At 40.7% G+C, this 22756-nt stretch overlaps 1 protein-coding gene across 2 annotated transcripts in view; it reads left to right on the top strand.

The window, feature by feature from the left end:
- The first annotated feature begins 975 nt into the window (after positions 1-975).
- Cfap299 (cilia and flagella associated protein 299) overlaps positions 976-22756 on the top strand; it is a 485668-nt gene continuing 463887 nt past the window's right edge. Inside the window, exons 1-2 of one of the 2 annotated variants that reach the window (XM_039092653.2) lie at positions 976-1140; positions 19585-19715. In XM_039092653.2, the coding sequence (XP_038948581.1) occupies positions 1030-1140; positions 19585-19715 (242 nt within the window). In that variant the 5' untranslated portion in view covers positions 976-1029. The remainder of the gene's footprint in view (positions 1141-19584; positions 19716-22756) is intronic. The other variant, XM_039092654.2, reaches the window with a different exon arrangement.

Below are 22756 nucleotides of genomic sequence, written 5' to 3'. Positions count from 1 at the left end.
CTCTGTAATAGGTACGTGAAATGCTGACAGCCTAGAGGCCACCATGCCCTTCAGAATGCTAAAAGACATAAAAGGCTGGACCTGACAGTACAGAGACTTCTCTACTTGGGACAATGTTTTAAGTCACATGACTTTTTTTTTCCCTTCTACTTTTGGAGTTTAATTTCTATAGCTATCTAGATAATTATACAATATAAATTGTTGGTAGCTGTTTATTTTAATAAAGATATAATTTACTGTGCAATTTGGGGTCCTAAATAGTCTTGGCTTTTACTTTGTATCTACGTTTCCCTCCACCAACAGATGGAAAAGATTCATTGCAGAATCTGATTTGATTTCTACAAAGGAAGGGATGGTTTTAAGTTCCTTTGGCCTAACGCACGCATCTGTGCTTTCAGGGCAGAAGCGGTTGTCCAAGTCGACTGTAATAAGACATGTTTCAGGTTCAGCTGTAGACTATAGGATTTTAAAGAAACGAGTAAATGGGAATATGCGGCAATGTCAGTATTTCCGTGGGATATATCGTACCATGCTTAGCATTTCCCCCGTTTTTTTTAAGAAGGACGTTCAAGGAGGCAAGATTTTTCAAGTAATTTTCAACTTACTGAATTTTAAATAACAAAGTAAAGAAGATGAAAGGCAGAACTCAGGGACGTAGGAGATCATTGAGGCTGCTTCGTTTGGGAAGTTTCTAAATTGTTCCTGGCACTCAGATGCAACCATAAGCCTTTAAGTTGTAATTATAAAACTGACCCAAATCGCGTGTTATTTTGAAGTACCCAGCAAGACTATTTCTTAGATTTCGAGGTTCTTACTGAAAGCACTGAGCAGGCACATTCGGATTGCGCTAAGGCTTTTACCCCGCAAAAGTTTGGGTTTGCAGTGCGGGGCTGACAGCTTCCAGGGGTTAGAACCGCCCAGGGAACGGGCTGGGGAGGGGCCAGCGCAGCGCCCTCGCCCCGCCCCCGCAACCGGCGCGCGTTCGGCCCCGCCCACACCGGTTACTAGGGACGCGTCGGTGTAGCCGCGATGGATCAGGACGATGGAATGACGGCCTTGGACAACATCGTCACGCAGTTCAACACCTACGAAGACTTCCTGGACTCGCAGATCACTACGGTCGACCTGTACTACCTGGAGGTAAGCGCGGGTCGGCCTTGGGGACCGCGGCGGGGCTTGGTCGCCCCCTGGCGGGGACGGCGCGCACCGCAGGTCTCTGGCTTCGAGAAGCTTCCACCTCCGCAGGCTGCAGGAGTCCTCAGCTCACAGGCAGCTGTCGACTTGGTCACTGTAAAATGGTAATCACGAAACCAGTAGGAAGGAGTTGCTGTGGGCAGCTGGGGGCAGGGCAGCGGGAGGACCCGGAAGCGCGGGAAAACGCAGTTGGAGGTGGGGGGGGGGGGTCTGCAAGTCCCTGACCGCAAACTCCCAAATGCAAATCTCACAGACCAGCCCAGGCTGTCACCAGAGGACAAGAGGGCATCTCCCTATTCAGGACAGACAGAACAAGCACCTTTCTGGGGGAATTATCCATAGAGAGGTCTGGGAAGTCTGGGAAGGATTTGAATCCTGCAATTCCCTTCATTTCTCTTGTGCACATGGCAGTTTAAAATATAGACACTCCTTTTTTTTTTTTTTTATGTGCCACGGTATGAAAATAATCTTAGATGAAGATAATTTGTTCTTTTTGAAATAATCTGTTAAAATAGTTGTAAGTGGTTTCTAACAAAGACGATTTCTAACCACCACCACCACCACCACCACCACCAGGCTTTTACGGTTATTTGTTGGGTAACTTAAAGTCCCGTTTGTGTGTATGCACACACGCATAAAAAGTCAGCGGGCAACTTGGAATCGCTTCTAAACTTGTATTCTGTAGGTCCAGGGATTGAACTCAAGTTTGGCAACAAGTACCTTTCCAATTAAGCCATCTCTCCAGCTGTTAGGCAGTATTTTAAACCCACGGAAGTTGCTTTAAATCCTTGTATCTAAGCCACTGAAATGAAGGAAGGAAAAAAAAAAGCTCCTTGTTGGTGTTTGCACACAAGGTTTTGAACATTAAAAAGAATCCCGCAGAAGACGAAATGTGGGTAATAAATCTCTTAATAGATAAGGTCATCTTTGTGGCCTAGGTGGGACATTGCCAAACTTAAGGCTAATCGTATTAGGACAGATTTTAATATTTTTTTTAAAGACGGATCTTTCAGATCAGAAACTAAAAATGTCCATGTTCAGGAGAGAGATTGTTGTGTTATTGCCAGATCAAATGAGAGCTGAGAAATAACTAAAGTTCCATCAGTCAGAACAGAGAACGGTAACGCTGCTGAGGAAATGCTATGCACTCTCGCATTTGGAATTATTTAGATCTTTTTAACATTCACCAAAGATTAAGAAGTAGTTGAATAATGATTCTAAAGCAAATATGTGTTGGTGTGTGCTTGTGTGCTGGTGGGCGTGTCCCAGCACATAGCCAGTGTGGAGGTCAGAGGGCAGCTCAGGGGAATTTATTACTTCCTTCCATTGCGTGGGTCCTCAGATCAAATTCGAGTCACCAGGCATGGAGGTCAGTGCCTTTGTTAGTTGAATCAACTCATTGGCTCCAATGACAACATTTAAAGTGCTATCATCTGTGGACTGGTAGGTTCTCAAATGTAGCTGCCAGGTATGGGCCATTTAACTCACATAGAGAGTAGAATCCTCAGAGTCCCTTCAATGGTACCACAAGTAAACTGCTCACAGATCATGCTATTTAAAGCAACCCCTCTTTTTTTTTTTTTTTTTTTCCCATTGGAAACTGACTCAGGTTGCAATGAGGAAATTATATTTACCTCACATAATGTGGTATTTTGAAATATACATACCGTAGGACAACTAAGATAGAGACAATTAACACATGCTACTTCACAGTTATCACCGATGTTGTAAAATCATTTAAAATATACTTCTTAGCACTTTCAAGACTATATTGTTATCAACTATAGGTACGGTACTGTGCAAAGATCTCTTGGGCCCATTCGAATGGGGCAAATTTTCAACGGTAAATTAAAGATAGTTATTGTAGTCAGGAGAGCTGCGACTTCTGAGACTTACTTTAAGCCGATTTGAAATCCCATTTCTTCATCTGAAGAAAGCGAAGGGGCTGGATTAAGAAACACTCATTACTCCTTTTAAAATTAAAACTTTATTATAAACATCTTACAAATTAAAACGCCGCATGGTAAAATTAGCCAGGCTCAAAGTCTATCTACAGATTATTTCAGCCAAAATATGAGTTATTGGTTACCCTTTTAACCAATGTCTCTCACCAGTCTTCTGTGCTACAATGGCCTGGAGGGTTCTAGACTCTCTCCCACTCCCCCACCTCTGTGTGCACAGGGCTGTCTGAGGGACTCTGTAAACATTTTATAAGTATGCTGTCGTCCAGGTGTTTACTATCTGCTGCTCCACTCTTACGAAGCCTGCTGCTAGTTTCCATGAAAACTTCTAGCAATAATTCTTATTTATTAGGGCCGCTGGTCTGTGCCGGTTTCAGCCAGCAGTACACACCGGGAGGGATGGGAGGGTTGCTAGACAGTGGATAGAGGATGTATCCCTCTCTTCTGCTGGCTGTGGTGTGGAATCAGCTGCATCCCCTAGGTTTGGCCATCTTCCCTTGCGTGAGTCCAGCCCTGTTTCCAGGTCCTGGCAGTGTCTGCTGCCCCAGGGATTGATTCCTTCCAGTCTCCTGCCGTGGGTCACGTGTAACTATGGCTTCCGAGTGCTGCTTGTCCCAGGGCTGGTCCTCATTCTTTGTGGGTTTCCATGAACTCTGTCCGTGTCACTATGAGTGTTATCTTGTTTTCAGCCACCCGCTTTTGAGTTTTCCCAATGACTTGCCTCCACACAGCCCTAATCTCTATGTCACCATCTAACACTTCAAACATACATTAAACAGACAAGTTAACACATGGGTGTGATTATCACAATAGATGTTACAAGAAGCTTGTTAAGGGAGACCGGGAGGTAAGGAGAAAAAGGGTGAGTCCAGAGGATGAGGAGCGTGGTTGGCCCATGGTTGGCAGACCGGAAGTAGTGATGAGCCAGAGCATGAGGAGCATGGTTGGCCCATGGTTGGCAGACCGGAAGTAGTGATGAGCCAGAGCATGAGGAGCGTGGTTGGCCCATGGTTGGCAGACCGGAAGTAGTGATGAGCCAGAGCATGAGGAGTGTGGTTGACAGAACGGAAGTAGTGTGTCTCCATCCTCTATTCTCTGTGTTCACTAGATAACGACAGAACACTAAAACAACAGCACTGCAGTGGCAGCAAATCAACAATTTTTATTCTAAAAGTTAGTATCATCTAAAAAAGCCAATCACTTCAGCAAGTGGAGAAGTTGTTGAAAAGCTTCAGCAAAATTGCTAAGCTATGAGTTTTAGATTCTTTTCCAGTCGTCTGTCCCTCTGACCAAACACTCTTTGGTGGCTGCCTGTGGACTACTGGAAAAGTAAAAAGTCCCAGTTGAATTGCTTTTCTCAGGGAAGGGATGAAGAGATATTAAAGTTTTGTAAAGATCTTCCTGGATAATGGATCCCAGTCATGGATAAGTTATTTACAGATATAAATGACACAATGCTTTACTCAAAACATCCCCCCCCCCCCAATACTCAGTGGTAGAGTGATTGCTGACTTGCATGAGTCCCTAGGTTTAATCCCCAGTATTGACAAAGCAACACACACACACACACACACACACACACACACACACACACACACACGCACACTCACACTCACACACACACACCCCAGCTAATTTTGATATGCCTTGACAGCTCAAGGGTTGAACACTTCTAACTGTCCCCGTGGCTAGCATACACACACCCCTGCCAGTAGTCTTGAGTTAATATTTGCTAGATGCTTATTTCTATTTTTATTGGATATTTTTAATGTACATTTCAAATGTTATTTACCCCCATTCCTTGTTTCCTGTCCATAAACCCCCATCCTAACCCCTCCCCCTTCTTGTATGATGGTATTCCCCCTCCCCAACCACCCACCCCTTTCTGCCTCCCTGCCCTGACATTCCCCTACACTGGGGGGTCCAGCCTTGGCAGGAACAAGGGCTTCTCCTCCTATTGATGCCCAACAAGGCCATCCTTTGCTACATATGCAACTGGAGCCATGGGTCAGTCCATGTACAGTCTTTGGGTAGTGATTTAGTCCCTGGGAGCTCTGCTTGGTTGGTATTGTTGTTCTTATGGGGTTATAAGCCCCTTCAGCTCCTTTAATCCTTTCTCTAACTCCTCCAATGGGGACCCCATTCTCACTTCAATGGTTTGCTGCTAGCATTTGCCTCTGTATTTGTCATGCTCTGGCTAAGTCTCTCAAGGAGACAGGTGTATCAGGCTCCTGCCAGAATGCACTTCTTGACATCAGCAATATTGTCTGGGTTTGGTGGATGTATGTGTATGGGCTGGACCCCCAGGTGGGGCAGCCTCTGAATGGCCGTTCCTTTAGTCCCTGCTCCAAACTTTGTCTCCATATCTCCTCCTATGGATATTTTTGTTCCACCTTTTAAGAAGGACTGAAGCATCCACACTTTGGTCGTCCTTCTTGAGCTTCATGTGATCTGTGGATTGTATCTTGGATAATCCGATGTTTTGGGCTAACACTCATCAGTGAGTGCATACCATGTGTGTGGGTTATTATTATTATTATTATTATTATTATTATTATTATTATTATTATTTGATTGGGTTACATCACTCAGGACGATATTTTCTAGTTCCATCCATTTGCCTATGAATTTCATAAAGTCATTGTTTTTGATAGCTGAGTAATATTCCATTGTGTAGATGTACCACATTTTCTGTATCCATTCCTCTGTTGAAGGGCATCTGGGTTCTTTCCAGCTTCTGGCTATTATAAATAAGGCTGCTATGAACATAGTGGAGCACGTGTCTTTGTTGTATGTTGGGGCATCTTTTGGGTATATGCCCAAGAGAGGTATAGCTGGGTCCTCAGGTAGTTCAATGTCCAATTTTCTGAGGAACCTCCAGACTGATTTCCAGAATGGTTGTACCAGTCTGCAATCCCACCAAAAATGGAGGAGTGTTCCTCTTTCTCCACATCCTGGCCAGCATCTGTTGTCACCTGAGTTTTTGATCTTAGCCATTCTGACTGGTGTGAGGTGGAATATCAGGGTTGTTTCTATTTGCCTTTCCCTGAGGACTTAAGGATAGTGAACATTTCTTTAGGTGTTTCTCAGCCGTTTGATATTCCTCAGTTGACAATTCTTTGTTTACCTCTGTACCATACTTTTAAATAGAGTTATGTGAGTATAACTTCTTGAGTTCTTTGTATATATTGAATATTAGTCCTCTATCAGATGTAGGATTGGTAAATATCTTTTCCCAATATGTTCGTTGCCATTTTGTCCTGATGACAGTGTCCTTTGCCTTACAGAATCTTTGCAATTTTAAGAGGTCCCATTTGTCCACTCTTGAGCTTAGAGCATAAACCATTGGTGTTCTCTTCAGGAAATTTTTTCCAGTGCCCATGTGTTTGAGGCTCTTCCCCACTTTTTCTTCTGTTAGTTTTAGTGTATCTGGTTTTATGTGGAGGTCCTTGATCAACTTGGACTTAAGCTTTGTACAAGGAGATAAGAATTGGTCAATTTGTATTCTTCTACGTGCTGACCTCCAGTTGAAGCAACACCATTTATTGAAAATGCTATCTTTTTTCCACCACATGGTTTTAGCTCCTTTGTCAAAGATCAAGTGACCATATGTGTGTGGGTTCATTTCTGCATCTTCAATTCTATTCCACTGCTATATCTGCCTGTCTCTACCAATACCATACAGTTTTTATCATTATTGCTCTGTAATACAGCTTGAGGTCAGGGATGGTGATTCCCCCAGAAGTTCTTTTATTGTTGAGGAGAGTTTTCACTATCCTGGGTTTTTTGTTATTCCAAATGAATTTGAAAATTGCTTTTTCTAACTCTATGAAGAATTGAGTTGGAATTTTGATGGGGATTGCACTGAATCTGTAGATTGCTTTTTGACAAAATGGTCCTTTTTATTATACTAACCTTGCCAATCCATGAGCATGGAAGGTCTTCCCATTTTCTGAGATCTTCAATTTCTTTCTTCAGAGACTTGAAGTTCTTGTCATACAGATCTTTCACTTGTTTGGTTAAAGTCACCCCAAGGTATTTTATATTATTTGTGACTATTGTGAAGGGTGTCCTTTCCCTAGAATTTCTTTCTCAGCCTGTTTATCCTTTGAGTAGAGGAAGGCTACTGATTTGTTTGAGTTACTTTTATATCCAGCCACTTTGCTGAAGTTGTTTATCAGGCTTAATAGTTCTCTGGTGGAACTTTTGGGGTCACTTAAGTATACTATCATATCATCTGCAAATCGTGATATTGTGTCTTCTTCCTTTCCAGTTTGTATCCCTCTGACATCCTTTTTTTGTCTGATTGCTCTGGCTAGGACTTCGAGTGCTATATTTATAACTAGGGAGAGAGTGAACAGCCTTGTCTATTCCCTGATTTTAGTGGGATTGTTTCAAGTTTCTCCATTTAGTTTGATGTTGGCTACTGGTTTGCTGTATATTGCTTTTCTATGTTTAGGTATGGGCCTTGAATTTCTGATCTTTCCAAGACTTTTAACATGAAGGGGTGTTGAATTTTATCAAATCCTTTCTCAGCATCTAATGAGATCATGTGCTTTTTTTTCCTTTGAGTTTGTTTATATAGTGGATTACATTGGTGGATTTCCATATATTGAACCATCCCTGCCTCCCTGGAATGAAGCCTACTTGATCCTACTTGATTGTTTTGATGATGGATGAGTGTTCTTGGATTCTGTTTGTGAGAATTTTATTGAGTATTTTTTGTGTTGATATTCATAAGGAAATTGGTCTGAAGTTCTCTTTCTTTGTTGGGTCTTTGTGTAGTATAGGTATATGTGCAATTGTGGCTTCATAGAAGGAATTGGGTAGTGTTCCTTCTGTTTCTATTTTGTGGAATAGTTTGGAGAGTATTGGTATCAGGTCTCCCATGAAGGTCTGGTAGAATTCTCCACTAAATCCATCTGATCCTGGGCTTATTTTTTGTTGGGAGACTTTTAATAACTGCTTCTATTTCTTTAAGCGTTATGGGACTGTTTAGATGGTTTATCTGACCCTGGTTTACCTTTGATACCTGGCATCTGTCTAGAAAATTGTCCATTTCGTCCAGATTTTTCAGATTTGTTGAATATAGGCCTTTGTAGTAGGATCTGATTATTTTATGAATTTTCTCAGGTTCTGTTGTTGTCATGTCTCCCTTTTCATTTCTGATTTCGCTAATTTGTATACTTTGTCTTGCTCTCTGGTTAGTGTGGCTAAGGGTTTATCTATCTTGTTGATTTTCTCAAAGAACCAGCTCCTGGTTTTGTTGATTCGTTGTATAGTTCTCTTTGTTTCTACTTGGTTGACTTCAGGCCTGTGTTTGATTATTTCCTGCCATCTACTCTTCTGGGGTGTATTTGCTTCTTTTTGTGCAAGAGTTTTTAGGTGTGCTGTCAAGCTGCAACTGTATGCTCTCTCCACTTTTTTTTTGAAGGCACTCAGAGATATGAGTCTTTTTTTTTTTTTATTTTAACATTGCTTTCATTTTGTCCTATAAGTTTGGGTGTGTGGTGCCTTCATTTTCATTAAATTCTAAAACGTCTTTAATTTCTTTCTTTATTTCTTCCTTGACCAAGTTATCATTGAGTAGAGCATTGTTCAGCTTCCATTTGTATGTGGGCTTTCTGTCATTTTTTTGTTGTTATTGAAGACCAGCTTTAGTCTGTGGTGATCTGATAGGATGCATGGGATTATTTCTATCTTCTTGTATCTGTTGAGGACTCTTTTATGGCAAATGATATGGTTAATTTTGGAGAAGATACCATGAGGTGCTGAGAAAAAGGTATATTTTTTTTTGTTTTAGGATGAAATGTTCTATGAATATCTGTTAAATCCATTTGGTTCATAACTTCCGTTAGTTTCTCTATGTCTCTGTTTAGTTTCTGTTTCCACGATCTGTCCATTGATGTGAGTGGTTTGTTGTAGTCTCCCACTATTATTGTGTGAGGTACAATGTGTGCTTTGAGCTTCAGTAAGGTGTTTTTTTATGAATGTAGGTGCCCTTGCATTTGGTGCATCAATATTCAGGATTGAGAGTTCATCTTGGTAGATTTTTCCTTCGATGAATATGAAGTGTCCTTCCTTATCTTTTTTTGATAACTTTTAGTTGAAAGTTGATTTTATTCAATATTAGAATGGCTACTCTAGTTTGTTTCTTGGGACCTTTTGCTTGGAAAATTGTTTTCCAGCCTTTAACTCTGAGGTAGTGTCTGTCTTTGTCACTGAGGTGTGTTTCTTGTATGCACGGAAATGCGGGTCCTCTTTATGTATCTAGTTTGTTAGTCTATGTTTTTTTATTGAATTGAGTCCATTGATGTTAAGAGATATTAAGGAATAGTGATTGTTGTTTCCTTTTATTTTTGTTGTTAGAGGTGGAATTATATTTGTGTGGCTGTCTTCTTTTGGATTTGTTACATGAAAATTACTTTCTTGATTTCTTTTTTTTCAGGGTGTAGTTTCCCTCCTTGTGTTGGAATTTTCTATCTATTATTCTTTGTAGGGCTATATTTGTGCAAAGATATTATGTAAATTTGGTTTTGTCATGGAATGTCTTGGTTTCTCCATCTATGTTAATTGAGGGTTTTGCTGGATACAGTAACCTGGGCTGGCATTTGTATTCTCTTAGGGTCTGTATGACATCTGTCCAGGATCTTCTGACCTTCATATTCTCTGGTGAGAAGTCTGGTGTAATTCTGCCTTTATATGTTACTTGACCTTTTCCCCTTACTGCTTTTAATATTCTTTCTTCATTTTGTGCATTTGGTGTTTTGACTATTATGTGATGGAAGGAATTTCTTTTCTGGTCCAGTCTATTTGGAGTTCTGTAGGCTTCTTGTATGTTTATGGGCACCTCTTTCTGTAGGTTAGGGAAGTGTTCTTCTATAATTTTATTGAAGATATTTATTGACTCTTTAAGTTGGGAATCTTCACTCTCTTCTATACCTATTATCCTTAGGTTTGATCATTGTGTTCTGAATTTCCTGAATGTTTTGGGTTAGGAGATTTTAGTGTTTTACATTTTCTCTGACTGTCATGCCAATGTTTTCTATGTTATCTTCTGCCCCTGAGATTCTCTCTTCTATCTCTTGTATTCTATTGGTGATTCTATGACTCCTGATCTCTTTCCTAGGTTTTCTATCTCCAGGGTTGTCTCCCTTTGTGCTTTTCTTATTCTTTCTATTTCCATTTTTAGATCCTGGATGGTTTTGTTCAATTCCTTCACCTGTTTGGTTGTGTTTTCCTGTAATTCTTTAAGAGATTTTTGTGTTTCCTCTTTAAGGACTTCTACTTGTTTACCTGTCTTGTCCTGTGTTTCTCTAAGGGAGTTATTTATGTCCTTCTTAATGTCCTCTATCATTATCATGAAATGTGATTTTAAATCTGAATCTTGCTTTTTCTGGTATGTTGGGATATCCAGTATTTGCTTTGGTGGGATAACTGGACTCTGATGATGCCAAGTAGCCTTGGTTTCTGTTGCTTAGGTTCCTGTTCTTGCCTCTTGCCATCTGGTTGTCTCTGGTGTCAGCTGGGTCTTGCTGTCTCTGACAGTGGCTTGACCCTTCTCTAAGCCTGTGTGTCAGCACTACTGGAGACCTGTTTTCTTTCAGCTGGATCTGGGTAGAGAGCGCTATAGGACTGGTTCACCTCTGGGTGCAGGCAGAAACCAGAAGCGTCCTGTCCCAGACTGCTCCTTGGTTGGTGTGTCCTGAGGGCTCCAGGTGGGTCCCTCAGAGCAGATGTGTTGGTCTTACGTTTGCTCTCAGGTGTATCAGTGCTCTTGTTGACTGGTTTTCAGCTCAGGGTCCAGGCAGAGACGAGAAGGATCCTCTCTGTGACTGTTCCTATGTTCCTGTGTCCAGAGGGCTCTAGGCAGCTTCCTCTTGGGCCAGGAATGTGAGCAGAAGCAATGGTCTTTCCTGAGCTTTCAGGACTGTCTGCATTTCTGAGCATATAGATCTTTCCCCTATGGGATTTGGATAAAGAGTGCTAAATCTATATTTCATTTCTGCTACCACAGACACAATCATGGGATTACTTCTAGGGCCATTTTCCTGGAACCTTACATGTCATCAGGTCTTTAAGTCTGTTCTTGCTCCCTGATCATGGATTCCTTCCTTCCTCCTCCCCGTCTCTCCCTCTGTCCCTTGCCTGTACAATCTGAAAGTCCTTCCCTGTCTCCCTGACCAGCCACTGGCTACATGGTGATTCTTTATTACCAAATGAACCTAGCTGGGGGCAGGACCCTCAGGTCTGGAAGCATGGCTTTGGGAACCAAATTAAGACAAAGCAATAGAACCAATTCCACATGTTATAACACTCCAGTCTATTTCTCCTTTCTTGGAAAATCCCCTTCTTGCCACCCCCAATCCCTTACTAATTACCTAACCTCTGTGATTATTTGGACTGAAACAAACACGTATAAGGATTAAAAGCCAATATCCACATATAAAAGAAAGATGCAGTTATTGTTGTTGTTGTTGTTTTTACTTTAGATTACACACTCAGACTGAGTGTTTTTAGGTCCACCCAATTTGTCTGCAAACTTACACTTTCTTTTTTCTTAACAGCTGAATTGTAATCACTGCATTGTGTAAATGTACCACAAATGAACATCTAGGCTGTTTCCGATTTCTGGCTATTATGAGTAGAGGAATAAGCATGTATCTCTGTAATAAGATATGGAGTCTTTTCAGTTTATGGTCCAAGCTGGTGTAGCCGGGTCTTACTGTAGTCCCAGCTTACTGTGGCATTTTGCATATGGGAAATTGGTCTCTCATTTTCTATGTTAGGTCTTGATATGGTTTTGGTATCAAAGAGGCTTTATAAAAATGAGTAGGGAATGTTTCTCTAGTTTTTATTTTATCTAATGTTTTGAGGAGTACTGCTCTTTGAAGGTCTGGTAGAATTCTGCACTGAATCCATTGGCCGTCCCCCACTTTTTGCTGGAAGACTTTTAATTACTGTTTTCATTATACAGAGGGACATGGATCATTTAAATTGCTTATTCGATTTTCATTTAACTTTACATCAAGAAATCTGTATTTCTTTCAATTTTTCTAGTTTGGTAAAGTATAGGTTTTAAAAGTATTTCTCTGTAATTCTCTGGATTTCCTTGGTGTCTATAGTCATGTCTCCCATATAAATTCTAATTTCATTAATTTGCAACTTGTCTTTCTGTCTTTCAGTTGACTTGGCCAAAGAGTTGTCAATTTTGTTGATTTTCTCAAAGAACTAACTCTCCTTCACTGATCCTTTGTAATTCTTTGTTGTTTCTATTTCGTTTATTTCATCCTTAAGTTTTATTATGTCTTCCTATCTTATCTTTCTTTGGGTTACTTTTCCTGTTTTTCTAGTGTAGTGGTTTTCAACCTTCCCAGTGCTATGATCCTTTAATACAGTTCCTGATGTGCTGACCCCCAATCATAAAATTATTTTCATTGATACTTCATAACTTTAATTTTGCTACTGTTATGGATTATAATGCAAATATTTGTAATGCAGTATCTGTCTTTTCTCATGGTCTTAGGTGACCCCTGTGAAGAGTTGTTTGAACCCCCCCCCCCCAAAAAAAAGGTTGTGACTTACAGATTAAGAACTGCTGATCTAGAACTTACAAGTGTGTTGTTAGTAACATGATTTTCTCCAATATTTTTGTGAAAGCCTTCTAGAACTGCCTTCATTGTATCCCCTAGATTTAGATATATTGTGTTTTCATTTTCATTAAATTCTAAAAAGTTTTAAATTTTCTTCTTGCTTTCTGCGTTTTCATTCAATAGTGAGTTGTTCAGTTTTCATGAGTTTGGAAATTTACTATTGTATCTTTTGTTGTTGATGTCCAGATTTAATCTGTGGTGGCCACACAGGATGTAAGGTGATGCTTCAACTTTTAAAATCTCTTTTGAGCCTTTCTTTGTGCACCAATTTGTGGTAAATTTTGGGGGAGGTTCCATGGGCTGCTGGGAAGAAGGTATATTCTTTAGTGTTTGGGTGGGATGTTCTATAGATGTTGGCTGGATCATTTGACTCATGTAATTCAAGCATGTCCATTTAATTTTTGTCTGGATGACCTGTAATGGTGACAGTTGGGTATTTAAGTCACCCATTATGCCTGTGTGTGGCTTGATATATTATTTTATTTATAGAACTGTTTCTTTTATGAACTTGAGTGCCCATGTGTTTAGTGCATTGAATTGCAATATCCTCTTTGATTTTCCTTTAATGCTTGTACAGTATCCCTTCCTTATCCCTTCTGATTAGTTTGAATATTTAAATTGCTATGCCTGCCTCTTGGTTCCATTTACTTGGAATTTTTTTTAATCCCCTTTATCCCAAGATGATATCTGTCCTTGATGGTGAGATGTTTCTTGGATGTAGCAGAAGATGGCTCCTGTTTTCTAATCTGATCTGTCAGTTTATGACGTTTTTGTTTGACAGTTGAGATAATTAGTCTTGAAAGTTATTAATGAGCAGTGTTATTCCTGTCATGTTGTGGTATGGGTGTTTGTCTTTTACTTTTGTCCATTTTTTGACTAACTGTTCTGGGATTATTTATTTCTTGTGTCTTCCTGGATAACCTCTTCAGACTCAAGTTTTTCTTCTATGGAGTGCCTTATGAAGAGCTGGTTGGTGGAAATTGCTTAGATTAATTTTTATATTAAATTGGTTTGCTTTCTCCATTGATTGTGACTGTTAGTTGCTGGAAATAATAGCTTGTGATGCCATCTGTGGTCTCTTTGAGCTTTTGTTCAGGCCATTGTGGCGTTCACAGTCTCCACTTGAAAAGTCAGCTGTTAAAGGAGCACATCAATACATGTATTCCTAATGGCGTATTACTGTACCAATCGATCAGAGCATCCATCATCACCAGAGACGCGTCTTCTTTCATTGATAGTAATTTACATAGGGCACACAACTGAACAGTGTGCACACAGTGAAGGACTCTGGAGCTCTCAGCCTTAAGTGAGATGGCATAATCAAACGTCTCTGAAGGCTTAAGGGTCTACATGATGTGGAAGAAGAGGAGGAAGGATTTTAATGGTCAGAAATGGTGGTGGACTCCAAAATGACAGCATCTTTCAGACTCAATGAACTGATACACCTGTGAACTCACATGGACTGGGACAGTGTGCATAAGACGCGAGTAGGTGTGAACCAGGCAAAATCCCAGCACTTGAAAAGGAGAAGTGGACACAAAGTTCCAGTTCTACTCAACAGACTATTTGCATTTGATACCCGCTGGAAAAGGGAAGATCAGTTCTGTGATGAAGTACCATTAGGTACCTTATATAAACCACATTCCAAGGCAGGTATTGGGTCAACCCTAAGTGGACTCCATGTTTGTTTTGTTTTTCGTTTTTGTTGTTGTTACTTTGTCAGGAGCTATTTGGTGCTTCTCTGAAGCAGAAAGGGGGTAGAGAGAGGAGAGGAGAGGAGAGGAGAGGAGAGGAGAGGAGAGGAGGGGAGGGGAGGGGAGGGGAGGGGAGGGGAGGGGAGAGAGAGAGAGAGAGAGAGAGAGAGAGAGAGAGAGAGAGAGAGAGAGAGAAACAAGCATGAAGTTGGGGAAGGAATGGAGGTGTGGAGTACCTGAACAGAATGTGAGGCAAAGAATATAATCAAAATAATAAAAGCATTCTATTAACATACTGTTTGTATTTGGAGAGGAGAACAAGGAAAGAATGAAAAATTCGTTTCCTCACAATAGGGAAATCACCAAACAAACTTGTCTGGATGCAGATTAAGAAATATATTGCATGAAAAAACCTAAATGAAATTCTATAAAAGATAAGTTACTATTCTAATGGGCCTGCTTTTATATGTAACTTGGTTTATTACTCCAGAAGCTTTTGATATCCTTACTTTGTTCTGTACATTCAGTCATTTGGTTATTATGTGTCACGATGAGTGTCTGTTTTGGTCCCATCTGTGTTTCTTGTTCTGTATGCTTTTTACCGTGAGATGCATCTCTTTCTTCACATTGGGCAATTTCCCCCCTATGATTAGGTTTAAATATTTTTGTGCCATTGATCTTTTTTTCTTTATACCTGTTACTTGTAGGTTTAATATTTCCACAGTGTCACAGATATCCTGGATGTTTTGTGCCCAGAAATTTGAGATTCAACATTTTCTTTCTCCGAGATACCCATTTCTTCTAGACCATGTGATCTAGACTTGAAATTATTTCTTCCATGACTTTTATTCTGTTAGAGAGACTTACTGCTGAGTTTTCATTTGATATTCTGAATTCTTCATTTCCAGATTTTTCTTTCAGTTTGAGTTTTCTTTAGTGATTCTATTTCTTTGTTAAATTTTACTTTAATTTCTTTTATTGTCTCCATCATTTCATTTAACTGTGTTTTCATGGTCTTCATTGAAGTCATTCACTCACACTCCTTTCAGGGACTCTGAACATGCTCATAATTACTATTTTGTAGTTCTTGGTTTGTGCTTCACCTAAATTGCTTTTCTCAGGGCCTATTACAGAAGGTTTCTGGCTTCTGGAGGAGGCATATTATTTGATTGTTTATGTTTATGATTTGGCCCTGAGATTTAATTGTCTGGAGTTGTGGAGTTTGAAGTGTTTCTTGGTCTATCTTGTGTGGTCTTTGTTGGGTGGGGGCTCATCTGGTCTTTGGTGGCTGTTGTCCACCCAGTGTACTAGCCAAGTGCAGCCCCTGTGAGGTTTCTTAGTCCCAGTCACTGGCCAGAAAAGCTGTGGATCCCTGACAACAGTTATAACTAGATGGTTCAATACTGGTCTTTCTAAAGTCACTACCTACCTACAATTGCAGAAGGTAGAGAAATTCAAGCTGAATCTCACCTGAAAACTTCCTTCCTGTTGGCTGCCTTTGGTAGTTCTAGAAGGTGCTATGTAGGGATGGGAGAGGAGAGGCATCAGTGGGATTTCCTGCAGTGAAGCCTGAACACTGCAATACTGACTTGCAGGACAAGGTGTACATGATGGTTATGGGAGTAATTGACGGCTTTCTGATTAGAAATCTAATCTAATCTAATCAGTGAGAGATGGATATGACCAATATATACATGACATGAAACTAAATAAAGAATAAATTAACCAGATTAAAGCATTAACATGTCAAAAGTAAAAGAAAGAAGAAAAAATTATGATTCTTGTAGATACAGAAAAAGCATTGAAGAAATTCAATTCTATAGCTACCCTAAAAATGTGATAGACTATTTTAAACACTTATAGACTATTTAAGTCTCAAAGCTTAATTAATATTCAAGCTAGAAGCCTATGACTGTAGCTGCTGTTGGCAGTCTAGCCAATAGAATGCAATGCTTCAGTGTAAAGAGAATGCCCTGCATATTTAGAAGGAACCAGAATATGGTTATGGTTAAAATGCGATAAAATTGGCTGAAATTTTTTAAGAACAAAAAACAAGTTTAACAAGCAAATAAGGGTTGAGCTAAAACAGTTCGTTCACTAGCAATGGACAATGTGATCTCAACAGATGACGTTATGTAGACAGAAATGAATCGAGTCCAGAAGCCCTGGCGTAAGCATTGTCAAACACCTTCATGTGCTTGATGGCAGAGTTAGCAAGAGCTGAAAGGGAAATATTTGAAAATATGAGTTTTTTTTTAAAAAAAAAGACTTATTTATTTTTGTGTATGAGTACTCTATCTGCATGTATACCTGTCCAGAAGAGGATATCAGATCCCATTGTAGGTGGTTGTGAGCCCACCATGTGGTTGCTGGGAATTGAACTCAGGACCTCTTCTGTCCTGTGCTCTTAACTGCTGAGCCATCTCTCTAGCCCTAGATAATAGTTTTATGAAAATTATAAATGTAAAACATCAAGAACTTCAACAAACTCTAAGCTTAATAAACACAAAAGAAACCCACAGTAGGGAATGGCTTCATGAAATCACTAATGAGTAAGGAAGACGAGTCTCAAATGCAGCCAAGTCAAGATGACAGACCACAGAGTGAAAGACAACGACTGGACCATTTCAGTAGCAGAGCACACCACCAAATAGTAGAATGGTGTTTTTAAAGTGCTGAGTGGTACAGAAGTCAAGGGAACCGGCATCATATTCGGTGGTAACCTTCACAGAGGGCAGCAAACTGAAAACACAGTGAACTGTGTATAATATCTGTACTCAGAGTTATGGAATATATACAATTGCTAATTTTTATTGTATCATATATTTCATGGAAAGGCATCCAAGATAAGGTATTAAATTTAAAGAATTGGGCATGAGAAGCTTTGCTCGACATGATTTAATTTTGTTCACAGAAACCTAGGATGGTCATACACATGCCAAGAACAATGACTGGAAGTCTATGCTCCAGGGCGTCAGTGCTTGTCTTTGAGTGGCAGAGTCATCTGGAATTTACCATTGGGGCAATGTGTCTGTCCAATGTCTTGACGTTTTCTTCAGCAATCATTTTACGATTGTGAGGAAGAGAGCTGTAGTTTTAACATCGTGAAGTTTGTGACTACGTCATCTTTCTCATGGTCTAAATAGCACATTTCTGAATCCTGAGCCAGAGAAAAGAGAAATGTCATAATACATACATGTATTTAATATAAAATTACCACTATATATAAAATATACATTTTTATATATAATATATATATATGCATTGCCAATTTCAGAACTATCCAGATGAATTTGTGTAACCAAGTTAAGACACAAAGGCATGCAAAATTTAGAGAGTAAAATAAATACAAAAAAATATCAGAGGTTCTCAGCATGTAATTGATCACAAGAAATTTATATTGTCTTGGAGGAGTCTTCCTGTCTTGGCGAGTAGATTTCTATGCACAGATTCATTTTAGAAGAATATTTAAGGTGATTTATACTCAAATTAGTTTTGAAAGCAAACCTTAAATGTGTCTTGCTCTTTCTATTAAAGATTAATTCCACTAGGTGGAGGCATTTGCCCAGTTTTGTGGTTCACAGTCTCTAAACACAGCAGTAGGGAAGTCTGTTATGCAGAGTGTCTGAAACAAGCCTCCTGTGCTCCTGGGCCTGGAGTCCTGCACTGTCAGGGCCTGGGGAGCTCGAGCATCGTCCTGTGGAGTTAGGAGTTTTAACAGGGATAATGTGAACGTTATTTGGTGGGCAGAGCAGATTAGTAATCTAGCATTTTTCACGTATTTATCTAATTGTTAGTCTTTGTTTATTACTGTTTAAATATAATATATGCTGTTTTCATTGTATTTTGAATGCTTTCCATGTCATTAAGGTGATAATTGTTGATAAATAAATTTCTTTTAATAGTTTGAATTAGTAACATCATGTAAAACAATACGTCTTTAAGCCATGGGAAAACACACACACACACACACACACACACACACACACACTCACACACACACACACACACACACACACACACACAAACAATGTTTATGACACAATTCTTTTTTTCTTTTTTCTATTTTTTGGGTTTTCTTTGTTTTTTTCCCCCATCTTTATTAAATTAGGTATTTCTTATTTACATTTCAAATGTTATTACCTTTCCCGGTTTCCAGGCCAACATCCCCCTAGCCCCTCCCCCTCCCCTTCCTTATGGGTGTTCCCCTCCCCATCCTCCCCCCATTATGCCCTCCCCCCAACAATCACCTTCACTGGGGGTTCAGTCTTAGCAGGACCAAGGGCTTCCCCTTCCACTGGTGCTCTTACTAGGCTATTCATTGCTACCTATGAGGTTGGAGCCCAGGGTCAGTCCATGTATAGTCTTTGGGTAGTGACTTAGTCCCTGGAAGCTCTGGTTGGTTGGCGTTGTTGTTCATTTGGGGTCTAACCCCTTCAAGCTATGACACAATTCTTAAAGTAACTGAAATATGACAGGCTTAAAATGCTGTGGGGGAATTTGCTTCTGTCTACTCCGGGCACCTTGTGGCTCTCTTTTTGGGTGCAGCCTTTTCTGTTTTTATTGGCACCGCCAGTGTTGAGGAGCAGTACCTTTTCAGTTTAGTAGGAATTCATCTGCTCCTCTTTAGCCCCATTTGAAGTTGTACAATTCTGGGTCATCAGCTAATTAATTGACTTAAGTCAGTCTGAAGCACTGGGCCGTCTGAACGCTCCCCCTTCTCTTTGTGTGCACTTAAGTGTCAACGGCTTTCTTGTATTCACACGAGTGTCTCTAATGATCTTTCTTTAAAGATACACTGTTAATTGTCTACTGCTGCTTGCATAAATTGTTTAAAAAAAACAATAGATCTTTGCTCTCTGATCCCTTGGAGAAAATTTGGTGGTTCTTGTCTCTCTTCTCATTGTATATCTATCTGTGGTTAAAAAAGGCCCGACTGTGTCTAATTGTACTGTCAGGAGGCAGTTTTGTATATGTAATAGCCCTTGTGTTCTTTCAAAGAAGGGCACTTAGCTTAAACAATTGTTTTGTATGCATTGAAAACAGTTCACCCACACATGTGCCGGTTGGTCTCTCCCTCAGGACGAAGGCCTGGCTCGACAATTGGTGGAGCTAGGCTACCGTGGGACAGGGGAAATCGTGAAAAGGGAAGACTTCGAAGCGAGAAAGGCAGCCATTGATATTGCGAGACAGGCTGAAAGAACGCAGAAAAAGTAAGTGTCATGCTCCACATCGGGATGCTGTCTTCTAAGTGTCGGTAAGGTGTAGCCTCTCTTCACTAGGGTAGCCTGGAAGTCCTGCAGTAGGGCTGAGAAGCCCTAACCTTGAACCCACTCACGAAGCAAGGGGCTGTCATGCTTGCAGTAATGCTATACGGGAGGAGTTGGACCTACTCCTTTACGGAACGCAAATTCCAAAATATGGTCATTATGTCAATAAAGTCACGTTATAAAGTAACCCACGAGTACCAGTTTTATGCATTTACACAGGAAAAGTATGTGACACTTGCCTTAGAAGTCTTTGTCCTTTCGAGGCAAGCAAACCTTGGCATTGCTTATACTCTCGGACTTGCCAAACCTTAATTCATGTGGAGACGATAACTGTCACTGGCTTCTGCTAATGTGACCGGTATAAGTTCATACGAAGTCTGCACTGAATAAAATGCATTAAGGTGGGTAATCAGGAGCGGGCAGACAGCTCATTTGGTCTTGTGTGGAGCACTTGCTGTAAAAGCATGAAGACGTGAGTTAGATCCTCAGAGCCCACGTGAACAGCTTGCCATGCGCCGTGTGCGTGTGCTACCAGTGTTGGCAGATGGGGACAGGCCAGACCCGATCCCCGAGGTGCACTGGAAAGTCAGTTTATTCTAATCCTCGGGTCCTAAACCTGTGAGAGATCCCGTCTCACGGACTCAGGTGTAAGCGACTGAAGAGCAACATGTGAGGTTGCCGTCTGGCATGCACATGCATGTGTCCATATGTGCAGGGGCACCTGCACACATGTGAGCACACGCCTCTACATGTACACATGCATACCTAGACAGAGATAGGTAACGGGAAGACAGTCCTAGGCTGAACTGCGTCAAACTGCAAAGACCGTTTAAAGGAGTTGATGAAACAACTGTCTATTTCATTTTAAAAAGTCCTTAAATGTTAAGTGTTGGAGATGATAACTACTTAGAAAACACTGAATTTTTCTTAGATATTACTCATTATCATTAGAAATTTCCCGTATGCTCATAGATAATTGGTTGGACCAGGAAGTGAATGGGCTCTGGGAAAGTCTAGTTTTAGATGACCATTTGAGTGGTTCTTGTGTTTCCGAACCACACAATCCTATATTTTAACACATGCGTACTCTGCAGGACAAGCTTTCTACTGTGTCCATAATACATAGCCTCAGGAGGCATAATATAGAAGGATTCATAATTCCTACCGTCAGTGTGGCAGGACTGGAACCTGCTTTTGCTTGGGCTGAAAGCTTGTCCGGACCAGGCTCAAAGGCTGAAGCCCAGTCAGTCAGCTCGTAGCTTGTGACTTTTTGTATTGTGGTCCTCATTTCCTTGTCATTTGTCATTTGTCATTAGGAATGGATTTTTGCCACGAGAGGTAGTCCTTTTCTTTTGTTCTCTTCCTCCAGCCATAGTTGCTCACCCTTTAAATCTTCCCACTCTCTTCCGTGAGATCCTCTCTGATCTGGTAGGGAAAGTCCTCTCCTTTAGTGACTCGTCTGATGACAGTAGGCCTAGCTAGATGATGGAGGACTATCTTCAGGTTTCAGAGTCTAACCCGTGTCATGCATGTAAGGTCTGTGAGGTAACACATTCTTAGCAGTAGGGAATGGTCATCCTTGAAGGAAAGTTCTGCCCATTGTAGGAAACTCCTACAACCCTCAGTAACTTACGCACAGTAGGCCGCTTAGCCTATAGTCTTAGAATTTGTAACTATGCAAGTTTTATATATAGGGTTGTGTATGTCTTATATAAGACGTTGGAGAGACGGACAGAGGCAGAGAATTTATTTACATTTATGTGTCCTTTTATAAGATATAAAACTAGTTAATATTGAGAAGTATTAGTCGTGTTTAAAGTTTAAGTTCTGTCCAAGTTACATGTCCATTTTGTGTTTGACAACCAAAGTGGGCTTATTCTATGCTGTCTCTTTAACTGCTGGGAGCTGGAAGTCATCAGGGTACTCGAGTGCCAGTCCGGGAAGAGGGAGGCCAGTCCCACCCAGAGCTTCTAGGAAAGGAAGGTCCTTTCATCTGCGATCTCTTCTGGCTGTCTTTGTTAAGGATGTGTCCCATATGTTGCCTCCTGTCCCAAGTGTTGCCCTTTAGTGTTGTTGACAGCACGGCCAGCAGAGGGCGTCTGAGAGCCAAGAATATTTGCTTATGATCACCTTGGAAATATGCTTGAGGCTCTGCTTGACTGCACGCTGTACCGAGTTAGAAATCAGATGTGGCATGCTCACTTCTCTACCCTGCAGATGAGACACTCTAACAGTTCTCCTGGTTTAGCGATTGTAGAGCGGCCATTTGTAGATGTGCTGGAATATTTCATTTAAAATAGTTCTTCATGGAAAAAAGAAGCTGGAGAGATAGAAGTTAAATAAACGGGAAGGGATTCTTTTTGTGAGGGGAGTTACAGAAGAAGGAAAACCTTGGGAAAGAATTTTGAGTGTTTAATCATGTGCAAGTCTTCATAGATAGCCATTGCATTAGGCCCTATGCCAGGTTCTGGGACTATGGTGAGCCCAAGGCTTGGTTACTGCTCTGGAGGAGTTTGCAGGCTAGGTGAGTAAAATTAAATCATTGGTTGGAATGGAAAATGGAAAACAGCTTGGCTATTTTTCAAAAAAAAATTAAACAGATTCTTACCATATGGCCCAGCAATTTTACTCCTAAGATTATACCCGAGGGAACGGAAAACACGGGCAGGTAAGTACTCACGTACGACTGTTGAAAGCAGCACTCTTCATAGTCGCTTCTAAGGGGGACTTCAATCCAAGTGTCTAGTAACTGATAAATATTAAAATGTGGCACACAAGTATGATTGGGCATTATTCACTTATAAAATGTAATGTGCTTTTCTGTGCTCCAGCACAGATAAACCATGAGATCTAAGGGGCCAAGGGAAGGAACGGCACACAGAAGTCCGCTGTCCTGAGTGAGGTGGCCTCGTGGGCTCCGACATTTGGGTATTGGTTCCCAGCGGGGGCGCTCTATGTGGAGGCTTAGGAATTGTGGCCCTGGT

This window comes from Rattus norvegicus, chromosome 14 (genome assembly GCF_036323735.1).
Source record: "Rattus norvegicus strain BN/NHsdMcwi chromosome 14, GRCr8, whole genome shotgun sequence".
Classification (NCBI taxonomy): domain Eukaryota; kingdom Metazoa; phylum Chordata; class Mammalia; order Rodentia; family Muridae; genus Rattus; species Rattus norvegicus.
Note: the sequence above shows the minus strand (reverse complement) of the source record. Positions and strands in the feature narration are given on the sequence as shown.